The 25,400-nt window shown below is 40.8% G+C and overlaps 3 protein-coding genes across 7 annotated transcripts in view; 2 read left to right on the top strand and 1 right to left on the bottom strand.

Moving 5' to 3' along the window:
• LOC133488438 (collagen alpha-1(XI) chain-like) overlaps positions 1 to 15,204 on the top strand; it is an 85,030-nt gene extending 69,826 nt beyond the window's left edge. For both annotated transcript variants that reach the window (XM_061796271.1, XM_061796270.1), the window contains 21 exons: positions 2,556 to 2,609; positions 2,802 to 2,855; positions 2,949 to 3,002; positions 4,361 to 4,414; positions 4,511 to 4,618; positions 4,703 to 4,756; positions 4,917 to 4,970; positions 5,059 to 5,112; positions 6,123 to 6,176; positions 7,114 to 7,221; positions 7,343 to 7,396; positions 7,471 to 7,524; positions 8,138 to 8,245; positions 8,320 to 8,373; positions 8,460 to 8,495; positions 8,585 to 8,638; positions 10,636 to 10,888; positions 11,516 to 11,628; positions 11,715 to 11,783; positions 13,089 to 13,322; positions 14,293 to 15,204. In XM_061796271.1, coding sequence (XP_061652255.1) covers positions 2,556 to 2,609; positions 2,802 to 2,855; positions 2,949 to 3,002; positions 4,361 to 4,414; positions 4,511 to 4,618; positions 4,703 to 4,756; positions 4,917 to 4,970; positions 5,059 to 5,112; positions 6,123 to 6,176; positions 7,114 to 7,221; positions 7,343 to 7,396; positions 7,471 to 7,524; positions 8,138 to 8,245; positions 8,320 to 8,373; positions 8,460 to 8,495; positions 8,585 to 8,638; positions 10,636 to 10,888; positions 11,516 to 11,628; positions 11,715 to 11,783; positions 13,089 to 13,322; positions 14,293 to 14,439 — 1,824 coding nt within the window. In that variant the 3' untranslated portion in view covers positions 14,440 to 15,204. The remainder of the gene's footprint in view (positions 1 to 2,555; positions 2,610 to 2,801; positions 2,856 to 2,948; positions 3,003 to 4,360; positions 4,415 to 4,510; positions 4,619 to 4,702; positions 4,757 to 4,916; positions 4,971 to 5,058; positions 5,113 to 6,122; positions 6,177 to 7,113; positions 7,222 to 7,342; positions 7,397 to 7,470; positions 7,525 to 8,137; positions 8,246 to 8,319; positions 8,374 to 8,459; positions 8,496 to 8,584; positions 8,639 to 10,635; positions 10,889 to 11,515; positions 11,629 to 11,714; positions 11,784 to 13,088; positions 13,323 to 14,292) is intronic.
• Positions 15,205 to 15,578: 374 nt separating this feature from the next.
• LOC133488439 (noelin-3-like) lies at positions 15,579 to 22,724 on the top strand. 2 transcript variants are annotated; one of them, XM_061796273.1, is made up of 6 exons: positions 15,579 to 15,878; positions 16,883 to 17,029; positions 17,358 to 17,513; positions 17,589 to 17,808; positions 18,854 to 18,960; positions 19,928 to 22,724. In XM_061796273.1, the coding sequence occupies exons 1-6, from the start codon at positions 15,813 to 15,815 to the stop codon at positions 20,603 to 20,605; spliced, it is 1,374 nt and encodes a 457-aa protein (XP_061652257.1). In that variant the 5' UTR covers positions 15,579 to 15,812; the 3' UTR covers positions 20,606 to 22,724. The 2 variants fall into 2 exon arrangements, with proteins under 2 accessions (XP_061652257.1, XP_061652256.1); XM_061796272.1 differs by having other exon boundaries at positions 16,880 to 17,029.
• A 448-nt stretch (positions 22,725 to 23,172) lies between these two features.
• The window catches only part of abca4b (ATP-binding cassette, sub-family A (ABC1), member 4b), a 38,805-nt gene continuing 36,577 nt past the window's right edge, over positions 23,173 to 25,400 (bottom strand). For 2 of the 3 annotated variants that reach the window (XM_061796267.1, XM_061796268.1), the window contains 2 exons: positions 24,226 to 24,475; positions 23,173 to 23,562 (listed from right to left, as the gene is read on the bottom strand). In XM_061796267.1, coding sequence (XP_061652251.1) covers positions 23,446 to 23,562; positions 24,226 to 24,475 — 367 coding nt within the window. In that variant the 3' untranslated portion in view covers positions 23,173 to 23,445. Of the gene's footprint in view, positions 23,563 to 24,225; positions 24,526 to 25,400 lie in introns of those variants that run through there. The other variant, XM_061796269.1, reaches the window with a different exon arrangement.

The following is a 25,400-nucleotide window of genomic DNA, read 5'->3' as shown; positions in this document are numbered from 1 at the left end:
CACCGTCGTTATTTAGTAGCCCACACGCTATGAGATGCTTTATATATATGTCCGTGCTCGCAAAGCTCAAAACAGAAGCCTCAGGCAATTATCAATTAGCCTTTTACATCAGGAAGTCAGCAATATGAAGCAAAGCTGTATGGAGTTGTAGAACAAGGAGAATTTGGACAGCACAAACACATGGAATACAGCATGCAAGGTCTTCTGACTAACAATTATATGACACTTTGTGATGACGAGCATGCAGTTGTTTGTAGCTAACTTGGAACAGGGCGTTCAAAAAAAAAAAAAAGCTTGGATCATCTTTTATCGTTTCTCATTTAAATAAATGGAAATGCCAGTAATCCATTTCAGCCCCCCCAAAAAATACCCAACAAAAATTTTTGCAATACATTTTTTATTTTAAACAAATAGCACACTATTGGATATTATAAAAACATATCGTAATATTACAACCCCAATTCCAATGAAGTTGTGACGTTGTGTTAAACATAAATCAAATCAGAATACAATTATTTGAAAATCATGTTCAACTTATATTTAATTGAATACACTACAAAGAAAAGATATTTAATGTTCAAACTGATAAACTTGATTGTTTTTAGCAAATAATCATTCACTTTGAATTTTATGGCTGCAACACGTTCCAAAAAAGCTGGGACAGGTGAGAAAAAAAAAGACTCAGAAAGTTGAGGAATGCTCATCAAACACCTGTTTTGAACATCCCACAGGTGAACAGGCTAATTGGGAACAGGTAGGTGCCATGATTTGGTATATAAAAGGAGCTTCCCTGAATGGCTCAGTCATTCACAAGCAAAGATGGGGCGAGGTTCACCTCTTTGTGAACAAGTGCGTGAGAAAATAGTCGAACAGTTTAAGGACAATGTTCCTCAACGTACAATTGCAAAGAATTGAGGGATTTCATCATCTAGGGTCCATAATATCATCAAAAGGTTCAGAGAATCTGGAGAAATCAGTGCATGTAAGCGACAAGGCTGAAAACCAACATTGAATGCCCGTGACCTTCGATCCCTCAGGCGGCACTGCATCAAAAACCGACATCAATGTGTAAATGATATCACCACATGGGCTCAGGAACACTTCAGAAAACCAATGTCAGTAAAAACAGTTCGGCGCTACATCTGTAAGTGCAACTTGAAACTCTACGATGTAAAGCAAAAGCCATTTATCAACAACACCCAGAAACGCCGCCGGCTTCTCTGGGCCCGAGCTCATCTAAGACGGACTGATGCAAAGTGGAAAAGTGTTCTGTGGTCCGACGAGTCCACATTTCAAAGTGTTTTTGGAAATTGTGGACGTCGTGTCCTCCGGGCCAAAGAGGAAAAGAACCATCCGGACTGTTATGGACGCAAAGTTCAAAAGCCAGCATCTGTGATGGTCTGGGGCTGTGTCAGTGCCAATGGCATGGGTAACTTACACATCTGTACGACAACGGCGACCCCGGACTGTTGAACAGCTGAAGCTGTACATCAAGCAAGAATGGAAAAGAATTCCACCTACAAAGCTTCAACAATTAGTGTCCTCAGTTCCCAAACGTTTATTGAATGTTGTTCAAAGAAAAGTTGATGTAACACAGTGGTAAACATGACCCTGTCCCAGATTTTTTGGAACGTGTTGCAGCCATAAAATTCTAAGTTAATGATTATTTGCTAAAAACAATAAAGTTTATCAGTTTGAACATTAAATATCTTGTCTTTGTAGTGTATTCAATTAAATATAGGTAGAACATGATTTGCAAATCATTGTATTCTGTTTTTATTTATGTTTAACACAACGTCCCAACTTGGCACACAAATTGGGGTTGTATAATTAAATGGAGTGTTAAGAATTAAACAGTTTAAGCATCAGGGTTTCATGCTTTAATCCAAAGGTCCTCCTTCTGGTTTGTGATCCTTGGCCACTAGAGGCGGCAGTATAATAAATACAGACGTAGTACCTACGTTGGGGAGATTACGGTACTGTGGAGATGTAGTTAGTCGCAATTACAAGTTGCCCTGTTGAAAATATTCTTAAAGTAATATAACTAATTACATTTCATTACATTGTATTACTTTTCCTAACTTTTAATGAATGTATCGACAGGAGCCTCGGATGTTTACTCTGAAAAAGGGGATTACAAAACCATAGATCATTATTTTGGAATTAACCACATATTTGTTCTAACACAAATAATGAACTGATAACAAAACATGATGACTTGAAAATAAACAATACAAATGTGTTTGTTGCATTACATGTGTACAGCATGTGGAAAACATGATACCATGTTGACCTAATGAAAAATGTGCACAATTTGGAGTTTAAGCAATAGTGCTTTATATGACAACCCAAATAAGTGACGGCATTAATCCTCCACAAAAAAATCTGAAATTATAAAGATGAAACTTTTCAAAAGTCAATGTTCCTCTATGTGATCAAAGGTTTAACTGTATTATGAGTCTAACCGAGTGTGACCTTTTCAAAATCTCTGATAATATAATAGATTTGACTTTTTGAGAAGCCCTGCTCTAACAAATACGACTTCACTCTTCCAGGGTTTGCCCGGCCCTCCTGGCGAGAAGGGAGAGAACGGCGACGTTGGAGCCATGGTGGGTTTTTGAGAATTTACTGTGAAAAAAAGATTTGTGTGTGTATATATATATATATATATATATATATATATATATATATATATATATATATATATATATATATATATATATATATATACATATATACACACACACACATAGTAATGTGAATATTTTCAGAAATAACTTCATATCCATATCTTCTAACAGGGTCCTCCTGGACCGCCAGGCCCCCGTGGCCCCCAGGGTCCTGGTGGAGCCAGTGTAAGTTTGTTTTCCCTGTTGTGTAATATAATCACCATAATTGGCATAACGGCCCGCACTGTAATGTACTGTATGTACTCCCTGTATTCACAGGGAGCTCAAGGGCCTCCAGGTGGTATCGGAGGACCAGGAGCTGTAGGCGAGAAGGTGAGGTTTTTGTTGTATTGTTTAAGGGGGTGCCACCATCTCTGTTGTGGTGTCGAAGGGGGGGGTGCGTCTGATCTAGCTGTGTGCACCTAGCTTGTGGTAGCTATATTTTCTTTCGTCACGTGTTTAGACAAGATTTGCCTTTTTTTAGGCTGTGGTGGTGCGCCATCTTTGTTGAGATGTTGAAAGGGGTGCGTCCCTTAAAAGGTTTGTGAAAGGCTGCTTATGACGTAAAATCAACGATCTAGTAATGAGCCCTTACCTTGCGGTGGCTAATTTTTGTATTATTTTGAACATGATTTGATTTCTTCTTTTTAGGCTGTGCACTGCAGGGTGGCTTGAAATGTCTGGAAAATGCTGTTCTATCAGATAAAAGCAACCATGTAGCTATGCTGGCCTAGACTGTGGTAGATTTTCTTTTTTAAATATAATCTGTCAATTTTTGAAGGTGTGTTCAGGCAAGGGTGATGCGTCATCTCTGTTGAAATGTTGAAGGGTCTTCATGGCTACAGAAGGCATAAAATCAATGATCTAGCTATGTGCAGCTAGCTTCTAGTTGTTTTGTTTTTTCTTTGTTTTTTTTTACTTTGGTTGTGTTCAGTTTTCTCTGGGCGCTCCGGTTTCCTCCCACATCCCGAAAACATGCATGGTAGGTTAATTGAAGACGCTAAATTGCCTGTAGGTGTGAATGTGAGTGTGAATGGTTGTTTGTTTGTATGTGCCCTGCGATTGGCTGGCAACCAGTTCAGGGTATACCCCGCCTCCTGCCCGATGATAGCTGGGATAGGCTCCAGCACTCCCACAACCCTAGTGAGGATAAGCGGCTCAGAAAATGGATGGATGGATGGATGGTTGTGTTCAGTGGGAAGATGGGGGTGTTGAAGGGGTACGTATGTTAAGAAGGTATCAAATCAGCAATGTTACAATGCCCGCTAGCTTTTTCTAGTTTAAAAAAAAAATAATAATTTTTTTTTTTTTTTTTTTTTACTTTTTGATCATGGACAGTAGAGAAGAAGGGGTGCACAATCTCTCTTGGGATATTAGGTGCATGGCTTAAAATCAACGCTCAACCAATGTGTGGTTATTTTCTGGTTGTGAATATTGTTTTTTTGGTTTGTTTGTTTGTTTTTGTTTTTTTGTTGTTTTTTTCTCGGTGTGCACAGGGATGAAGTGGTGCACCGTATCTGTTGAAGGGCTTAAAACAGGATTGACATTTTTTTGGGGTGGTGTGTACAGGGAAGTGGTAGTGCACCATTTGTTGAAGGGGGTATCAAGTTGGGGAAAGGCTACTCTATGCTAATACAGTATTTAGCTGCATTTTGACACAACTAGCTAAATTCTTTCTTGTCGCTCAACAGGGAGAAAATGGTGAAGCCGGCAACCCAGGATCACCGGGAGAGCCAGGTTCAGCAGTAAGTCCTTTTCACACAAAATGTAAATGTTTATTATGATATTGTGAATGTTGTTTAGGTGGCAGAATCATGCCGTGGTGTGTTTTTCATCCTCAGGGACTCCGAGGAGAGACTGGCGAGAAGGGAGAATCTGGACCACCTGGAGCCGCAGGACCTGCCGGGGCCCGCGGACCCTCTGGAGATGATGGCCCCAAGGGTAACCCTGTATGTGGAAACGCTTGACACCGTGACATCCATCCATCCATTTTCTTTTTAAAAAGCTGACTCATTTTTTCACCGTCTCTACAGGGCCCTGTCGGCTTCCCGGGAGACCCTGGTCCCCCTGGTGAGCCCGGTGCTGCTGTAAGTATTAGATATATAATATAAATTATTTATAATTTATCGCTAATTTTCGATGTTTTTTTGCTAATGTACATCGTCATGGCGCGTTATTGTGTGGCCTCCATTTTGTGTGGCAACAAATGTATATTGATTTGAATGTTTAAAAAATCTCAACATTTAGGGCCTTGACGGTTTAGGAGGTGACAAGGGAGACGACGGAGAGCCCGGTCAACCAGTACGTTGTTACAACTCTGAAGATAATTTGCACCTGGAAGAATTGCATCCCAATGGTACAATTATTTTTTTTTCCTCCCCTCTTTTAGGGTCCGCCAGGTCCTTCTGGGGAGGCTGGTGTACCAGGACCTCCTGGCAAACGGGTGAGTAGACAGTTGTAAAAAATGGGGCATTTCGATTTGGAATGTGTGCCATTTTTAATATATAGTAGTTGGAATTTTTGTATTTGATTTGACAGATAATAATGGCCGAATCGCCATTTTTGCATATTTATTTTGTCTGAAAAGTAATGTTGCTGTTTTTAGTATAAAAACTCCCAAAATTGTTGAGATGGTTAAAATTTTATTGGACAATACCCATATTGCATAATAGTCACAATGTCGGCACTCTTATGGGTTGGACTGTATATTTTATTAATAATAATATGATGTTTATTTGCTACGTAGTAAAAATATCCAGTGTATGTGCAAAAACATCCTAATATTAATCACATTTTAATACATATATAATAAAAATGATACTGTGTATATTATTGTATTAATACTTATTGAATTAAAATTATTTTGCATATCTAGTAAAGTATGGCGAGTGTTTGTCATATTTGGAGATAAACATCACTTCAATCATAATCTAATAGATTTGTATACATAATTATGATCTTAATCTTTGTTTGATCATATTGCATCACTTTAATGCATAGTCATAGTAATGTATAATATGTATTGTATAGTCTATTGTTATCTTATAAATCATAATGCATGGTGTATTTGATACGACAATATGCGGAATGTGTGCTGTACCACCCTAATATTATTTAGTATAATTACCATATATAAAATATATGATTTTATAAATGATGTTGCAATAATAGTCTTTAGAGTCGCTATGCAACGATGCACATTAGCATGAGCACACATACACGCTTGGATGCACACACACAGACACACACACACACACACACATTTGATTATTGCCCCTAATGGCACATAAAAACACACTAGTATGCTGGTGACCCAAGGCTGTTTGGACAGCTTTTAGCTTTTAGCATGTTTGGAACATAATGGAAAATCTCTCAAGGTCAACGCTTCTCACCGGTGGTCAATAAATTAAATAATAGCGTCATCAATAACTGTGTGGGTTTTTTTTTCTGAAGGGACCCATTGGACCAGCAGGTCAGGAAGGACGACAAGGAGAGAAGGGATCCAAGGTAAAACATTGATTTAAGCAGAACAAAATAACAGCATGTTAGCATTTCATCATTTCTCATTATCAATAGCACCTGACAACAAGGCATGATTATGTCAAATCCTTCGACTTTAGCTTTCTCTACGACTATCTTGCGATATGTTAGCATGCAAACTGTTAGCATGTTTGCATTTGGTCAATTCTCATTGGAATTAGTACCTGACTACAAGGTGTGATCAAGTAAAATGAGTTATCACTAGGTTGCTGATCGTTCTATATTTTAGCATACCAACTGTTAGCATGCTGGTATTTGGTTGGTCCTATTTAAAAATGGTATAGTACCAGACAACATGGCGTGATAACCTAATATCCTTATTGATCGGCCTTAGTGCTGTCTTTCCTCAGTTTTTGCTATATGTTAGCTAACAAATGCCAGCATGTTAGCATTTGATGCCGTCTCTTGTAAAAATAGTACCTGACAACGTGTGAGAACAAAAAGTTCTTATTGATCAGCCTGTAGCACTTTCTCTCGTAAAATCTAGCTTGATTTTTATCATACCAACTGTTTGCATGTTAGTATTTTATGTTATTGTTAGCAAAAGTACCTGACAACAAGGCATGACATTGTAAAATCCTTTTCAGTAAACTTTAGCGCTCTCTCTACTCAGATCTTGCTTTATGTTAGTGTGCCAACTGTTAGCATGATAGCTTTTGATCAGTTCTCAGTAGATTATGCCCAACAACAAAGCATGACAATGTAAAATACTGAGCAATCTACTGGATCTTGCTATACGGTATGTTCATCTGCTGTATAGCAATGTACAATTTGAATGCTACAATGCCAACTTGCATGTTAGAAATTGATCAGTTCTCGTGACTCGGATACAATAATATCTGGCACGTGTAGAGTCCAAAGAAAAGCGCCTTTTACAGCCTTAACAACCTGATGTTTCCCCCAGGGAGAAGCCGGAGCCGAGGGACCTCCTGGAAAGACCGGTCCCGTGGGAGCCCAGGGGCCCTCCGGAAAACCAGGTGCCGAGGGTCTTCGAGGAATCCCCGGCCCTGTTGTGAGTACTGAGTTTTGATTTCGGAAAGAAGAATGGAAATGAGGAGTATTGATATTGTAAGTACCCAAACCATTTGTTAGCGCACATGTTAAGCCACATCCTGTATTCCGTTTTATCTCAGGGCGAGCAAGGACTTCCTGGTGCCTCTGGAAAAGATGGACCTCCTGGACCCCTTGTAAGTTCTGTAAAATACCTCCACACAGGGTTTTTTCTACTGTCCTTTACACTCACCATCCTGACCCCCGACAGGGACCACCCGGACTTCCTGGTATGAAAGGCGACTCTGGATTCAAGGGAGAGAAGGTAAGACGCCAACGATAATCAGCGTTATTCACATTAGAAAAAGTACCTGAACAGTAAGGTGTGTTGGCAATCCCTTTTCAATCGACTTCGCTACTCAGGTTGCTGATCTTAATTTATAATAGCGTACCAAATTTTACCATTTGATCCGTTCTCTTCTGTTCCATGTTCGAAATGGTACCTGACAACAAGGCGTTACAGTGAATCCTTATCAATCTGCCTCAGCACATTCTCTAATTGGGCTACTATCTTGGTATCTAACAGCTATCTAACAGTGAGCATGTTATCATTTGATCAGTTCTTATTAGTACCTGACAAAAAGGCAGAATGTGAAATCCTAGCCCTTTCCCTACTTTAGTTGCTATCTTTTTACATGTTAGCATATCAACAGTTTAGCATTTGATCAGTTCTTATTGGAAATGTTACCTGATAATAAGGTGTGCTTTAAAATGCTCATTGATCATCTTAAGCGCTTTCTCTCCTTGGGTTGCAATCTTGAAATATGTTAGCATCAGTAAGATACAAATTTAAATTGTGGCTCCTTGCAAATTGTTAGAATGTATTCTTCTACTTACAATTCACAAATCGAATGGAATGATGTTGCCTTTTCATACAGGGCCACCCCGGTCTAATCGGTCTGATTGGACCCCCTGGAGAGTCTGGAGAGAAGGGAGACAGAGGTCTGCCTGGACCGCAGGGCAACGGTGGTGGCAAGGGTGAATCTGTGAGTTCATATCAAAGTGACGTCTCCAAAAAAGTCTTCATTACATTCTAATTTATGATTTTATCTACCGTAAGGGTATTATGGGTCCTCACGGTCCTCTGGGTCCTCCTGGTCCTCCTGGTATTTCTGTAAGTTGCTCTTTTTGCACATTTCCCCCCCGTTCTCCACCATCATGTTCACCCGTCTCGATTTTTTATTTTTTTTTTTTTACCAGGGAGCTCATGGACAAAAAGGCTCCAAGGGATCAATTGTAAGTTAAGTTTTTGTAATCATTTATCCTTCATTCCTGATAATGGATTCTATCTTAACATTGTCTGTGATGCTGTTTTTTGCCTTCAGGGTGGAGCAGGTCAGAAAGGAGACCCCGGAGTGATAGGACCACCTGGACCCCCTGTGAGTTTCCCCCTTTCGAGTGTCAAAAAACAGTAAAACACAGGGCTTCTTCGTATTCTCATTTTCGCTTCGAAACTTTCCTTTCCTATCCCGGAAGAATGACGACCCGGAAGTACTTGGAGGATACGTCATTGGTATTCTAAAAATGCTTAGGAAAGGTGCCTCAATTGCACCCTTTAGCTAAGGCTACTCCTGACCAACCTTTACGAAAGGAAATGGGATATATTATCCACAATTGTTCACGGTAGCAATAGATTTAAAGCAACAGGCTGCCGATGAAGTAATGATCCTCGAGTTTCACGTTAGAGACTTAAAAAAAAACATCCATTCTCTGAGCCGCAAGGGTCGCGGGAGTGCTGGAGCCTACCCCAGCTATCATCGGGCAGGAGGCAGGGTACACCCTGAACTGGTTGCCAGCCAATCGCAGGGCTAAAAAAAATATATATATATATAGTACACAACAATATATATAAATAATATATATAAATAAACATGTATCAAGAATACAGTCTTACAAAACAGTAGCAATGTGACCATAAAAAATAGCTTTGATTGTAAAACTAACTATGTAGGGAAAAACAGCTGTAAACAAAATATTATGAAATATAGAAACATACGAGGAATAAAATTTTTGGTGAGAGAAAGAAAAACGGAAAAAGAAAAGAAAGCAAGCTAGAGACTTAGGTCAGCAATACTCCCTGCCGCACGATGATGTTGGTTAGGAGAAGTGAAGTCTAATTCATTTGACATAGTGCGTTCCTTTCCTATGTTCTAAAAGAGGCACCTTTTTATCCCTCCTTGACTCAATGATGTATGGCTGTATGCCAACAAAGTTTATATAGCGTAATGGTTAGGAGATTTGACTTTCCAAAGAGGCGCACAGTTTTATTAACCTGCTAACCGGCTAGCGCAACGAAGCAGTCTATATCGTGACTTGGTGCGTATTCAGATCCAAATCAAAGTCCCTTGTTTGCAAAACGTTGGTCAATACCTGCTCCAGTCCTAAATGTATTCTTTGATGTGAGCCAAAAGTTAGGGCGCTGAAACTTAGCCTTTTCTTTCTTTATAGTCTTTGTCAAAGTCTCGGCCTGCCTTATGTGCCGCCTGGAGGCGTACTAACTGCTGGCATGTTAGCATTGTATCACTTTACCATTGAAGACACCCTTGGAAGTTCCTGAACCTGTCAAAAGAAGGCAATGCAGCAAAAACAGGAAGTAGAAAGCTACCAAAATAAAACCACTAACAATAGTGTTGGTAGCCGCTTATCCTCACAAGGGTCCCAGATGTGCTGGAGCCTATCCCAGCTATCTTCGGCAGGAGGGGGGGTACACCCTGAACTGGTTGCCAGCCAATCGCAGGGCATATTTTTCATTTAAAAAATATGATACATAATGTTCATTGGGTCCTCCATTTTGTAGCACTCTCAGTGTAACTTAGTGCTTTCTTTATTCAGGTTGGTGATCTTTCCAGAGTATATGTTAGCATACCAACATTTGCCATGTCAGCATTTATCAGTTCAATTCAGCACTCAAGTATTATGCCAGCTTGAAAGTTCCAGAACTTTTTGAAAGAACTGTCCCCCAGGCAAATAGCGATTGAACAAAACCATGAAATAGAAAGCTGCCAAAATTAAACCACAAACATAGTGAGTTAAACTGTTAGCGGTTTTGAACTGCTTATTTTTCATCGCATGCTAATAAATCTTGCTCTGCTTAAGCACTTTCTCGACTCAGGTTGTAGTTCTTGTTATACTGTATGCCACTGTACTAACTATTAGCATGTTAGCATTTCATTGGATCTTATCAGAGATAGTGCCTGACTTCAAGGAATGATGTAAAATCCTTACTGATCAACTTTTAGCGCTTCCTCTGCTCAGATTGCTGATAATTCTATAAATTAGCATACCAAGCCTTAGCATGTCAGACCTCTCCAAAATGTGGGTCAAATTTGGCTTTATTCAGTCCAGTTTGGTTCAACTTCATTCTTGTCCTCCGCAGGGCCCAGCAGGTGACATCATCCAGTCGCTGCCCATCCAGCATGTGTCAAGGAAGAACAAGCGGCACGCCGAGGAGCAGGCGGATGAGGCAGCGGACGACTACAGCGTCGACGGCCTGGCCATGGAGGACGTGTTCGGCTCCCTCAACAACCTCAAGCAGGATATCGAGCGCATGAAGTTCCCGCTGGGCACCGCCGACAACCCCGCCCGCACCTGCAACGACCTGCGCCTCAGCCAGTCCGACTTCCCGGACGGTAGGCGAGGGTAGAGACTGTGGTTAGCTTAGCATTAGCTGCAGAAACAGTTTTTACCTGGGTTGTGATCGTAATCATTCCCGTTCCACTATATAGTGCCCTATATAGTGAGTTCACTAGTTTGTTGTGTTGTTCTAATGTGTGGTGAGTAAAGGTTTTTCCCTCTGTACAGGTAGTGCCTTCACTATATCCCACAATCCATTTTGTAAAGTAGCAAACAACAAATGATCACTAGAAAAGCAATATATCCCGTGATGCATTGCACCGATATGGAAAAAATATTTTCCGTTCGTTCCCATCAGAGTAGTTGATGCCCCCCCTAAAAAGGTTTATTATTGCTTATAGATGCCACAAGCTAGCGGCAGAGCATTACACAAAGCTCCCCAACTCACTTCAACATAGTTTATTTGCACCAAGATACCACAAGATGGCAGTAAACCGCTACACGAAGCTCCTCAACTCACTTCCTTGGCACCAAGTTGCTGCAAGATGGCAGCAAATATACATTCCTACATAAACGTCCCTATATAGATATCAAGGAGTAGGGAATGAGTGAATGATTACGAACACAACCCTGGTATTTCATGGGATTCTGCTCGTCTTCATGCTTGCGTACTCCCCCGACAGGTGAATATTGGATTGATCCAAACCAGGGCTGCGTAGGAGATGCCATCAAAGTGTTCTGTAACTTCACGGCGGGCGGCGAGACGTGTATCAACCCAGACAAGAAGTCCTCGGGGGTGAGTGTTGAGCCATGCAGTGCAATGCAATCCAGTGTGAAGAAGCTGCACTGAACGTGGTCGTGTGACCTTGTTCTCCCCTTTAGGTCAGAATATCTAACTGGCCCAAGGAGATGCCCGGGTCTTGGTTTAGTGAATTCAAACGTGGAAAAATTGTAAGTAAGACTGGCTGGCACATTTGATCAATTCTCATAAGAAATCGTACCTTGACAGGAAGGCGTGATGTAAAATCCTTGTTGATCCGTCTTAGCTCTTTCTGATGATAGATGGATGGATTGGGTTGCTATCTTGAAATATGTTAGTATTCTGACTGTTAGCATGTTAGCATTTTATCAACTCTCATTAGAAGGCGTGACATGAAATCCTTACTCAGCTGCCTTAGTGCTTTCTTCGCTCAGATTGCTGTTCTTGTTAGTGTACCAACTGTTAGCATGTTAGTATTTTTTTCAGTCGTTAGAAATAGTTGCTGATGGGCATAATGAATTAATCGGCCTTTCTGCTTTCACTACTCAGGTTGCTGATTTTCCTGTATGTTAGTGTACCAACTGTATGTTAGCATTTTATAAATTCTCAATCAAATTAAATTTTTATCAAATGGTAGCTGTTCAGGGCATGATGTAATATCCTTGTCCATCCACCTTTAGCGCTTTCTCTACTCAGATTTCTGCTCTTCTTATATGTTATATCTATATCAATTGTAACCATGTTACCATTTTATCAGTTCTGATTAGAAATAATAGTTGACTACAGGGCGTGATGTAACATCCTTAGCAATCAGCCTTTGCACGTAATTTCTCAGGTTACTGTCATTCGATATGTTAAGATGTACCAACTGTTAGCATTTGATGAATTCACATTTCAAATAGTAGCTGTCCACAAAGTATGGCATACAATCCTTCAATCTGCATTGGGCCGTTTTGTATTGAAGTTGTGGTCTGGATATATTAGTAATTATACAAAATCTTAACATGTTAGCATTTCATCTAGTATCATTAACCTTTTGAAATAGTCCCCAACGCCAGGGCATGACATAAGATATGTATTGATGCGACTTGGCGCTTTCTCTATTCAGGTTTCAGATTTGTATTATGTCATATGTTAGCATAACAAATGTTAGCATTTTAGCAATTCTCACAAGAAGTAGTATCCATCAACAGGACAATGTGAAATCCTTATCAATCAAGCTGCCTTATTCCGCTTGCTTTCTCGTTATATGTTAGCATACCAATGGTTATCATGTTAGCATTTCATAAGTTCTAATGAGAATTAGTAGCTACATACATGTTAGGATTCTCATTTGAAATAGTGCCTGACAACAAGGCGTGATGTAAAATCTTTATTAATCTTCGAAAGCGTGTTTGTTCTGTATTAAATTAGCTCTCTTGCTATAAGTTAGCATATCAACTGTTAGCATATTAGCATTCTACCATGATGACTTCCCCTTCCTGGCCCACGTGCAGCTGAACTACGTGGACATGGCTGAGAACAGCATCAACGCGGTTCAGATGACTTTCCTGAAGCTGCTGAGCTCGTCGGCGCGTCAGAACTTTTCGTACGTGTGCCACCAGTCGGCGGCCTGGTACGATGCAAAGGCTGACAGTTACGACAAGGCTCTCCGCTTCCTGGGCTCCAACGACGAGGAGATGTCGTATGACAACAGCCCATTCATCAAGCCGCTGACCGACGGCTGCGCGGTAAATCCTCATCTACTTCCACTTTAAACCCTATTTTGAAACCCTAAAATGAAACTCTAAACCCTTGTTTGAACCCCTAACTTCAAACCCTAAACCAAACATGAAACCATACATTGAAACCCTAACCCTAACTTCAAACCCTAACCCAAATTGAAAACCATGCTTTGAAACCCTAACCCTATCTTTAAACCCGATATCAGGTTTGAAACCCCAATTTTTAAACCCTAATTTGAGATTCTAACCCTAATTTAAAATCTGAATTTGAAACTCTAACACAGTCTTAAAATCCTGACCCTGATTTAAAAAGCTAACTTGTAACCCTTACCCTGAGTTCAAAACTGAACTTGAAATCCTAAACCAGAGTATAAACCCAATTTTAAAACCCCAATCCAGGTTTGTAGCTGCAATCTGGGTTCAATCCCGAACCCAGGTTTGAAGCCCTAATTTGAAAACCTTGCCCTTATTTAAAAGAAAAACAAAAACTAACCCTGCCTTGTAAATCTAATTTGAAATCTTAATTTGGAACACTAACCCTCTTAAAACCCCAATTTGAAACCCAATCCCTTGTTTGACACCCTCACCCAAGCTTGAAACCCTAACCCTTTTTGAAACCCTAATTTGAAACCCTACCCTTGTTTGAAACCCTGACTCAGTCTTGAAATCCTAATTTCAAGATTTAATTTGAATCCCTAACCCTAATTTGAGACTACCGTACTTTAAAACTCCAACCGATGTTTAAAAACTCTAGCATTAAAACTACTACGTACTTTGAAACCCTAACCCAGGCTTGAAACCCTACTTTCAAACTCTACCCTCGGTTTGAAACCCTAACCCTTGTTTGAAACTAATTTGAAGCCCTAACCCCTATTTGAGAATCTAATGTCCAACCCTAATTTGAAACGCTAACCCTAATTTAAAGCTCAAACTCGGACTTGAAACCCGAAACCTACCTGATTGGTTGTGCTTACAGTCCAAGCAGGGCTACTCGAAGACGGTTCTGGAGATCAACACCCCACGCATCGACCAGCTGCCCATCCTCGACGTAATGCTCAACGACTTCGGCGACTCCAACCAGAGGTTCGGCTTCGAGGTCGGACCCGTCTGCTTCCTTGGCTAGACGCCCCCACCGCCTACCAAGAGACCCCCGCCTCCCACCTTTCCCTCTACCCTCCCCCCCACCGACGGACAGGGTCGGTGGGCGCAAAGCGAAGAAGACAAACGAAGCGGGGAGTGTCGTTGTGGCCTCTCGTGGGGCCGCAAGCATGTGACTGAGAAGCGAGTCAGACAAAAAAAAAAAAAGGACTTTTGATGCCGTGGCGGGCGGACACGCGCTCGACCACAGACGTGCGTTTGCGCAAAACACTCAAGGTGCTACACAAATTGCTTTTTGATGAAACTGTAATTATTATTATAATGATTATTATTATTTTGTACAATATTGTGCCTTTCTGAATCCACCACCCTTAGAGACTTTGCATGTGTCCCCGTTCGTAATTGTTTTTTCCTGTTTAAATGTTGAGAAAATGTACAATCAGGACGTACAGTACGTTTGACCAAATTTGTAAGTATAAAAATGTTTGTAAATAAAATTGCCTTTTATTACAACAAGCAAAAGTGCAAAACAAAAGACATTTTAGTATTTTTTAATGACTTAATGGGAAGTCGAGCCATAATAAAAGGAAATGAAATAGTAATATAAATATTGTCAGAAAATTCTTATCCTTTATACGTCAACTAAACGTGGGTCATATTTGTCTGTTCTAGAATACATGACGATTTTTTTGCAATAAGACATTGTCTTTCATGTTAATTTACCACCAAAAAGCCTTGCTGACTTATTGTGTGCCTTTTAAAAAAATATTAAAACTGGATTCTGAAACTGGATGTGTGCATTGTCGCGTGTTTGGAAGCACAAATTACGCTCACGATGATGATGATGATTGGAAAATACAACGAAAATAAAGTATGTGTCGAGTAAGTGCAAGTATTTTTCACAAAGCATAAAAGCACAAAGCAAAGCATCTTGCAGCAGATTTTCCGATTCCCCCCAAAATTTACATTTCTCTTCAAATTGTTTCCATTAAATCCCATCACCCCCCCACCAAAAAAATTGTTTTTTTTGTAATGTTTTCAAATGTTGCTTTCTCCACCACCCCCCCCCCCCCCCCCCCGGCCCCCCCAAATAAAAGTGTCGGCGCTGCGCACGCGCGTGCCCGCGTCAATACGAGCAGCTGGATCCTCCGAGCCGAACCGAAACCACCAGAATGAAGTCACGAGTGGGTGGACATCTGAGATTCACCGCTGCCTTTGTTTTCACACTATCAGTCGTTTTTTTATTTTGTTGTTTTTGATTGGTTGATTTGTTGGACTGGCACGCCCCCCCCCCACCGGACTGGGCGAGTGGACGGGTCCACGAGTGGGAACTCAAACGTGACGTTTGTCGTTGTTTGTTTGAAGTTGTGGTGGTTGTGTCTCACGTCACGTCACGAGATGTGGACGCCGTGGCCGTGTGTGTTCGTGCTCGTGCTGCTGCTATTTGGCTACTGGCCGTCTGTGGTGAGTTCAAAGACACCTCGGAACCACAAAGCTCGGGTCGACTCATTTGACATGTTTTTTTGAATTAGTATTCTTATTACAGTATTCCATTATATGGACAATTTTCTCGACGGCTGCTTTATGTGTACATAATTGTAATTTCAATATGAATTAGATATTAAAATTACGTGATCGAACATCAGGCTTTTAACTTAACATTTTTTTTTATCAAGTAGCCTATAAATATCTCTTCAATCTCAATCTATAAACTGTATCTGTGTACAGTGGAGGGGAGTATACATCCATATTTAATCTTGACGTAAACACTATAATACGTTCTGTTGCTTAAAAGTGAATGTATAATTTCTTTGTAATCGTTTTATTTTGCGATAGATGGCATATTGCATACGTACCTACGTCATCTGCAGTGTATCTGCCTGTCTACAATATAAACTATTATCCAGAATATAATAGTAAAATATATATGACATATATTTGACACTAATAACATAAATTTCAAATTTGGATGTGTAAAAAAAAATATATAATTTATATGCTAATCATTTTCTATACTATAATTTTTTTTGTATTAAATAAAACGTAATATAATAATAATATCTATTATAACATGATAATATTGTTTTAATTTATAACATGATATTGTTTTAATTTTTTCTTATAATATTATACAGAAAACGATTGAATTAGCTTATGCTAAAATTCTAATTATATAATGTGTATACCATTGATATGCAAATAGGTTATGCTACAATTACCCACTACATGATAATAATAATAATAAGAAGAAGAATTTAAATTGTATGTCTTTTATCTTAATGTAAGTCAATGAATTTATTTCTTAAATGTTTTCCATCACTTATTTTACTATACATTATAATAGAAACCATTTGATATTGCATGTTACACATATATTACACATAATAAATTTTCTCGTGTGTATGTACTACACGTGTGTTCACATCACTATTGACATGCAATGTGTGTGTGTGTGTGTGTCCAAGCAGACCCCGGTGGGGCCACAGGAGGGCTGGCAAGTGTTCGGCTCCGCCCACGATGCCAACGGCCGCTGCGTGTGCACGGTGGTGGCACCCGGGCAGAGTCTGTGCTCCCGGGACGCCAAAGGACGCCAGCTGCGACAACTCCTGGAGAAGGCACGTGCACACACACGCAGGCGCGTACATGCATCGACACACGCTCGTGCTCATGCTGAGTCATTTTCTCTGTGCTGGCCAAAACAAATGTTTTCATTTGTGTCAGAGTGTGAGGAGACATTGATTGAACACAGATAGAACCAGGAAAGAACAACTCGGATTTTCTTTTTCTTTTCTTATTTTTTTACATTTACTGTACACTTGCTAATCAATCAAATCAATCAATACATTGATACAGATACTTCATTAATGAATGATATACAATGGATGGGTGACTGGATGGAGAGATGAATAAGCACATCCTTAAGAGTGAATGTTGTCCGAGCAGGTCCAGAACATGTCTCAGTCCATGGAGGTTTTGAACCTGCGCACCCAGAGGGACTTCCAGTATATCGTGAGGATGGAGAGCCTCATCAAAGGTCTGCGCTCCAAGTTCAGACAGATGGATTCGGACAGGAGGACGCTGGCCACCAAAAACTTCCAGGTACTCTCCTTTTCGCTTTAGCATTCTAATCCGGAACTCTAGAAGATTGCGGGCATATTCCCGATGTTTCCTCAGGAGCTGAAGGAGAAGATGGACTCGTTGCAGCCGCTCATCCCCGTGCTGGAGCAGTACAAGACGGACGCCAAGATCATCTCCCGGTTCAAAGTGGAGCTCAAGAACCTGTCCGAGGTGTTGCTGGCCGTCCAGGAACAGATGGGGACGTTCGACTATGACGAGCTCAACCAGAAAGTTCTCAGCTTGGAAAAGCGCCTGAGAAGCTGCATGAGCAAACTCAGTGAGTCTGAGATGCACGACCATGTACAGTCAGGGCTAAAAATATATGTCCTTTCACCCAACCATCCATGCATCCATCCATCCATCCATCCTTTCATTCACCCATTCATCCATCCATCCACCCACCCACCCATCCACCCATCCATCCATCTGTCCATTCACCCATCCATCCATCCATCCATCCGCCCACCCATCCATCCAACAAACCATCCATCCATCATCCATCCATCCATCCATCCATACCTCCATCCATCATCCATGCATACATCTCTCCATCCATCATCCATCCACCCATCCATCCCTTCATCCATCCATCCATCCATCTCTCCATCCATCATCCATCCATCCATCCACCCACCCACCCACCCATCCATCCATCCATCCATCCATCTGTCCATTCACCCATCCATCCATCCATCCGCCCACCCATCCATCCAACAAACCATCCATCCATCCACCCACCCATCCATCCAACAAACCATCCATCCATCATCCATCCATCCATCCATACCTCCATCCATCATCCATGCATCCATCTCTCCATCCATCATCCATCCACCCATCCATCCCTTCATCCATCCATCCATCCATCTATCCATCCATCATCCATCCATCCACCCACCCACCCACCCACCCATCCATCCATCCATCTGTCCATTCACCCATCCATCCATCCATCCGCCCACCCATCCATCCAACAAACCATCCATCCATCCACCCACCCATCCATCCATCATCCATCCATCCATCCATACCTCCATCCATCATCCATGCATCCATCTCTCCATCCATCATCCATCCACCCATCCATCCCTTCATCCATCCATCTCTCCATCCATCCATCCATCCCTTCATCCATCCATCCATCCATCTATCCATCCATACCTCTGTCCATCATCCATCCATCCCTCCACCTGTCATCCATCCATCCATCCATCCATCAATCATCCATCCATCCATCCATCCATCCATCCATTCATCAACTTGGAACTAGCCATAGTTCATCCGTGGAATTTGTGTGTTTGTGTGTGTGTGTGCACCTGCAGCATGCGGCAAGCTAATGAAGATCAGCGGCCCACTCACAGTGAAGACCTCCGGGACCAGATTCGGCGCATGGATGACAGACCCGCAAGCGTCTCCCAAAAACAACAAAGTGAGTGTGCGGTGTTCAAAGTTTGAATAAAGAGACAGCTACAGCCACAGAAAGAAGACGTAATACGCCAGCACGCTTGTAGCAATTCTTTGGAAATATATACTTTTTTTTCTCATAAATATGTGACTGAGAAAAACATTGTTTTAAAAATAATTGTACATTTTTCTTCAGAATATGACTTTTTTTTCTAAATGTACATACATTTTCTTTATTGAAATCTAAAGCTTTTTTCTCAAAAATAAAATTGTTACTTTCAAAAATTAATTCTATTTTCGTATTTCTTTCTTTAAAATGTACTACCCTACTTGTAGCTTGAACATTTTTTTCCTTTTTTCACAAATGCACAACCTCTCTGAAACAAATCTCTTTGTGTTCTCCTTGAAAATACAAAACTTTGAAAACTTTATCTGATGAATGTTTTTATGCTTGAAAATATATAACAGACTTTTTTCTCTGAATAATATATTTCTTTTTCTTTAAAAAATATGTGAAAAAAAGTAATTTTTGGGTCGGGAAAATATAATTCCGCACGTTTATTTGTGAAAATACTTTTCCTAAAAAAATAACTTTTTATTCAAGATTTTAAGACTTCTTTTTGAAAACTACAAGTTTTCGAAAATACACAATTTTCTTCTTGACCATATAAAACGTTTTTCACAAAATTAGCTTTTTTCTTGAGAGTATATGACTTTTTTTCTCCAAAATGTACAAATTTTTTTTATTGGAAAATAAATCTTTTTTTAAAGAAAAAGAATTGGTATAGGTTTCTTCAAAATATAAGACTTTTCTAAAAAATACTTTTTTTTCCTTGAAAATATACTACTTTTTTTGAAAGCATCCAACTTTTTTTTGGAGAACACAACTATTTTCTAATGAATATACTTTTTCTCAGAAAAATGACGTTTTATAATGTTTTTTGTCAAAATTATCAACTTTTTTTTCCTCATTTTGTGGACTTTCTCGGCAGGTTTGGTACATGGACGGTTACACCAACAACAAGATCGTCAAGGAGTACAAATCCATGGCGGACTTCGTGTCGGGCGCGGAGTCTCGGACGTACACGTTGCCATTCAAGTGGGCGGGCACCAACCACGTGGTGTACAACGGCTCGCTTTACTACAACAAGATGCAGAGCAACATCATCGTGCGCTACAGCCTGGAGACGCGTCGCGTGCTCACGCAGCGCACGCTGGAGTCGGCCGGCTACCACAACGTGTACCCGTACACGTGGGGCGGCTTCTCCGACATCGACCTGATGGCGGACGAGCTGGGCCTGTGGGCCGTCTACGCCACCGACCGGAACGCCGGTAACGTGGTCCTGAGTCGCCTGGAACCCGACACGTTGCGAGCGGTCGCCACGTGGAACACCGAGTACTCTAAGCGCAACGCCGGCGAGGCCTTCATGATCTGCGGGACGCTTTACGTCACCAACTCGCACCTGACCGGCGCCAAGGTCTACTACGCGTACGCCACGCAGACGTCCGCCTACGAGTACACCGACATCCCCTTCCACAACCAGTACTTCCACATGTCCATGCTGGACTACAACGCCCGGGAGCGAGCGCTCTACGGATGGAACAATGGACACCAGGTGCTCTTCAACGTCACGCTCTTCCATGTCATCAAAACCGAGGACGACGCTTAATCGGCACTCGGCTGTGCTGGATTCATTCATTAGCTAGTGTGGATATAAAAAAGTCTCCACACCCCTGTTCAAATGCCAGCCTCTTGCGCTATAGAAAACGATACCAAGATACTGTAAATAACTTCAAAACTGTTTCCACTATTAGTGTGACCTATAAGCTGCACAACAAATATTTAGATATTATAGAGAGGGGATGTAAACAACTGAGATGATGTGGTTGCACTAGTGTGCACACTCTCTTATAACTGGGACTGTTTTCGGAATTAAATATTCACATTCAACCTCATGTTGTGTGAGAAAGCAAAAAAAAAAAAAAAGTCAAGAAAAGCCTACTAGAACATGTGAACTTTATTTGGGGTTAATCAGAGGGACCTTAAATAGCGGCATGTGCGTGCTGACTCTCATTGAACATGAGTTGGATGAGTTCATTCCGAACACAGCCACATTCCCAGTTATAAAAGGGTGTGCACACTTTTGCAACCATATTATCTCCGCTCTTTATTTTTACTTCCCCCCCTCAAAAATATTTCTCTTTTTTTTCAACTGAGTTGTACAGGTCAGATTAATGGTACTAAAAGTTTAGAAATGATTTTCATAGTCTCCTTTTTTTATACATCACAAAAACCTAGCATTTCAACAGGGGTGTGTAAACTTTTTATACCCACTGTATTTTATGACATTCAGCTCGCAATTTGCTTTGTTGTATCCGTCATTTAGCTCATCCACGGTTTTTAGCTTTCTTTCCTGTCATCGGTTTTGGATTGTGCTTACCGCATTTTCACGACCACAAGGCGCATCGTATTAAAAGGCGCAGTCTCAGTTACGGGGTCTATTTCTGTATTTAACACATACATAAGTATTATTGGGCGCAGGCATACGGTAGCATGCATGCATGCTAAAACAATGTTTTTAAAAAAGGCAGCGGGAGCAAAACTGAGTTCGGTTGTACTTTATTGAAGTATTTAACGATGTACTCACGTTATTTTTGGATCAATCCTCATCCACAAATCCATCAAAGTCCTCATCTTCTGTATCCGAAATGAACAGCTGGGCAAGTTCTCCATCAAACACGGCAGGTTCGAGTCAGTCTCGTTGCCGTGCGAAAGCTCGAACAACAGTGCAAGCAGGCACGTTAGCCCAAGCATCCACAATCCATTCGCAAATTGTGGCGTAACTCGCCCGGCGCTGCCCCCTCGTCTTAGTAAAGATGTGTTCGCCATCTGTCATCCATCGCTTCCACGCCGCTCGCAACTTCACTTTGAACGCCCTGTTTACACGGCTGTCCAGCGGTTGGAGTTCCTTAGTCATGCCTCCCGGAATGATGGCAAGCTTCCTCACTTGCTGCACATGGCAGAGTTATTGCACTCAGTCGAATGGTGACTTGAGACGCTTCTCCCTTCTCTTCTTTGCTCATTAACCCAACTCGGGCCACCTCGCCTTGTTTCCGCGTTTTTTTCTTCTTCTCAGCTTAAGTCTTCTTGACTTGGCGAAGCTCGTATTCCTGCTTCCTCCACTTGCGAACCATGGATTCGTTGATCTTGAATTCTCTCGCGGCTGCTCGATTCCCAGGTTCCTCCGCGTAAATGATAGCTTGTTTAAACTGTGCTTCGTAAGCGTGTCTCTTTGTCGGTGCCACTTTCGGGGGTCCTTAGCCAAACCAATGTTGTTTTGCACAATGCACACCCCGGCGCTATATATCTACTGGGGGCGTCCGCTTTTCCTCTGTATAAGCAGTGTGTCGGCAGGAAATGCTCCCAGTCAGTCAACGGTAAAAAAAAAAACGTCCAAAAAAAAAAAAATGTCAAGTGGACCACTCATCACACAACAACATTTATAGATGTTGGAACCCGGTGCACACTTAAGGCGCGCCACATTAAAAGGCGCCCCGTCCATTTTGGAGGAAATGTAAGACTTTTAAGTGTGACTTGTGGTCGTGAAAATACGGTATTTGCCGGCCTTCCTGTGCAGCTCGGTTGATGCAAGGGGAACAAAAAGTAGCATCCAGTGGTGTCAGTAATTGTAATAATAAACATGTTCTCCATTACAACTTGCTGCTGGTGTGTTTCCCCTTGCAAAAAAAAAAATGCAGGCAGTCATGAGATTAAAGTCTTTTTTCTTCGACTGTCTTTTATTTTTGGTGTGGGGATCCAATCTCGCTGGGCATACAACAAATAGACTCAAAAATATATCTGGTTTTTAAACGTAATTTTTTTAATTTCTCTAAATAAATCTTATGCTGAAAAATAAAAACACTTTTTTTCTTTCTCTCAAAAAAACATTTTTTCTCCATACGATACACTTTTTTATTGGAAGGATATATTTTTCTTTTTTTTTCTTGAAAGTGTTTTCTCCTCAAAGTCTCAAAATACTTTTTCAAATAACGTTTTTGTCAAACATAATTTTTTTGCTCCCCAAAACAATTTTTTTTCTCCAAAATATATACATTTTTCTCCAAAATAAAGATGATCTTTTCTTTAAAATACCTACTACTCTGTTTCTTGGAAATACAACTTACTTGAAAATATTTTGGATGAGTTCAAAGAAAATAAGGACAGTACATTTCAGAATACATAAACTTCTATTTTTATTTGTGTCCAATATAAAATCTGATCCTTCCTTAACTATACTTCCCTAGATTGCTTCCTTGGAATGAATAGAGCATTAAATATGAAATATACAGTATTTCATTTCATTTTCATTTGTACGTCATATACATAGAAATGTGGCATTCATTAAACATTCATTAAAAAAACAGCCTCTGGTGGCTTGTGTATTTTCACATACTTTATGTGCATACTCAATACATATACATATTTATGCATACAGTTAATGAGTTACTTTCAGGTTTTCCTCTTCATAGGCATGATTCTGACATCTTTGCGTCCGCCGGCGCCACGTCGCTGCAACGTGGCCACGTCGTCCTCAGACGTCTGCTGCTTGGCGAAGTTGACGAACACCTGCACACAAACGCGCGCACACACACACGCACACACGTCAGCATGCGCCGCATTGATACAAATGACACCAAAAACCAAACATACACGTACATAAATAAAACACGCAAAAGGTACATGATACACACAAAATGGGTACAAAAAGGTACATACACTAAAAGCTAAAACTACGTGAATAATCACACAAAAGGGTGCTCAAAACATAGTAAAACAGTACATAAAACAAAAAAAGGTACATAAAACAAACTAAATATGTTCTAAATTGGGGAAGCTGTGTGTAAGTACACCACCATAAAGGTACAACACACAAAAGTACATAAAAGGTACATAAAACACCAAAAGGTATAAATAAAAAAAGGTACTCTTCCACAAAAGCGAAAAAAAGGACAGAAAATGTACAAAAAACACAATAAAAGCATAAAAAACAATTACGAAAATGGTACATTAAAAATAGAAAAAGGTACATAAAACACAAAAAGGCATATAAATCACTAAAAGGTACATCAAATCAATTTAAGAAAAGTAGAAAAAATCATTGAAAATAAAAAGGTACACACAAAAAAGGGGTATATAACTCAACTGAAAGGTGCATAAAATAATAACATTAGTAAATAAAACGAAAAGGTACAAAAACCAGCAAGGTGTTTGCAGGAGTGTGAGTGGTACCTGGTCTAGCGTGGTCTGCGTGACGGAGTAGTCCTGGATGCACAGCCTGTCCTTGTTGGAGACGAGCAGCTGGAAGATCCTGGCCAGCGAGGACGCGGCGATGTGGTACTGGAGAGTGTTGTAGTGTTTCTCGCGCCGCACGCACGCCGGAAAGCTGCTCTCCATGAACGCCTCCACGGGCGCCAGGTCGGGAGGCGCGCCCGCTTTGCCCGCCGCCATCTTCATGCTCAGCACGTAGCCGTCCCCGAATCTGAAAGGAGACGACGGCCGCCGCTTTGTCATCAGGTCGCTCTCCACAATCTAATCACATCCAAGGCACATTTTTCAGTGATTATTATTGTTCATGTAGAGGGTCAAAATATTAGGAACAGTCAGAACATTTCAGTGCGCTTGTCTTCCACACAGTGTTGGGAAGATTACTTGGGAAATGTAGTTGGTTACAATTAATCCTGTTGAAAATGCAGTAGTGTACCAATTTTAATTACTTTTCTTAATTTTGAATGAATTTCATCAACAGGACCTTTGGATGTGTCCTCAAAAAATGGATCCTTATTTTGGATATAGCCACATATTTGTTCTTTACACAAATAATACACTGATAACATCCATCCATCATTTTCTGAGCCGCTTCTCCTCACTCGGGTCGCGGGCGTGCTGGAGCCTATCCCGGCTGTCATCGGGCAGGGGGCGGGGCACACCCTGAACTGGTTGCCAGCCAATCGCAAACACTGATCACAGAACTTGATCAAATTTAAATACATTAAAAACAATTGTTTCTTGCATTATACGTATGTGTACAGTATGAGGAAAACATGATACCATACCATGTTGACCTAATGACAAATGTGCACAATTTACACAATATTGCTTATATGAAAAGTGAATGTTCCATAAAAACGTCCCAAATTACAAAGATGAAACTGTTAATAAGTAAATGTTCTTTTGTGTTCCAAAGTGTAACTATGAGTCTAACCTTTTCAAAATCTCAGACAAAATCATAGATTGTACCACAAGGTGGCGCTTCGAGGACATAGTTGGAAAAGTATGTAACGTTTGAGACAATGGCAGAATGGCACATGAGCGGAGAGAGCCAGTCAAACGCATCGGCTTTAGAAGGAGGAAGAGATATGAAAAAAATAATAATAATCTTTTGAAGCTATTTTTCCAATGTAACT

This window comes from Phyllopteryx taeniolatus, chromosome 14 (genome assembly GCF_024500385.1).
Source record: "Phyllopteryx taeniolatus isolate TA_2022b chromosome 14, UOR_Ptae_1.2, whole genome shotgun sequence".
Classification (NCBI taxonomy): Eukaryota; Metazoa; Chordata; class Actinopteri; order Syngnathiformes; family Syngnathidae; genus Phyllopteryx; species Phyllopteryx taeniolatus.
The sequence above is the reverse complement of the archived record's forward strand: the minus strand, read 5'-3'. Positions and strand labels throughout refer to the sequence as shown.

Coding starts and splice junctions, on each gene's coding strand:
- LOC133488439 (XM_061796272.1), top strand. CDS start 15,813: ATGTGGACGCCGTGGCCGTGTGTGTTCGTGCTCGTGCTGCTGCTATTT. Junction 17,514..17,588: donor TGGCCACCAAAAACTTCCAG/GTACTCTCCTTT, acceptor ATGTTTCCTCAG/GAGCTGAAGGAGAAGATGGA. Junction 18,961..19,927: donor CGTCTCCCAAAAACAACAAA/GTGAGTGTGCGG, acceptor CTTTCTCGGCAG/GTTTGGTACATGGACGGTTA.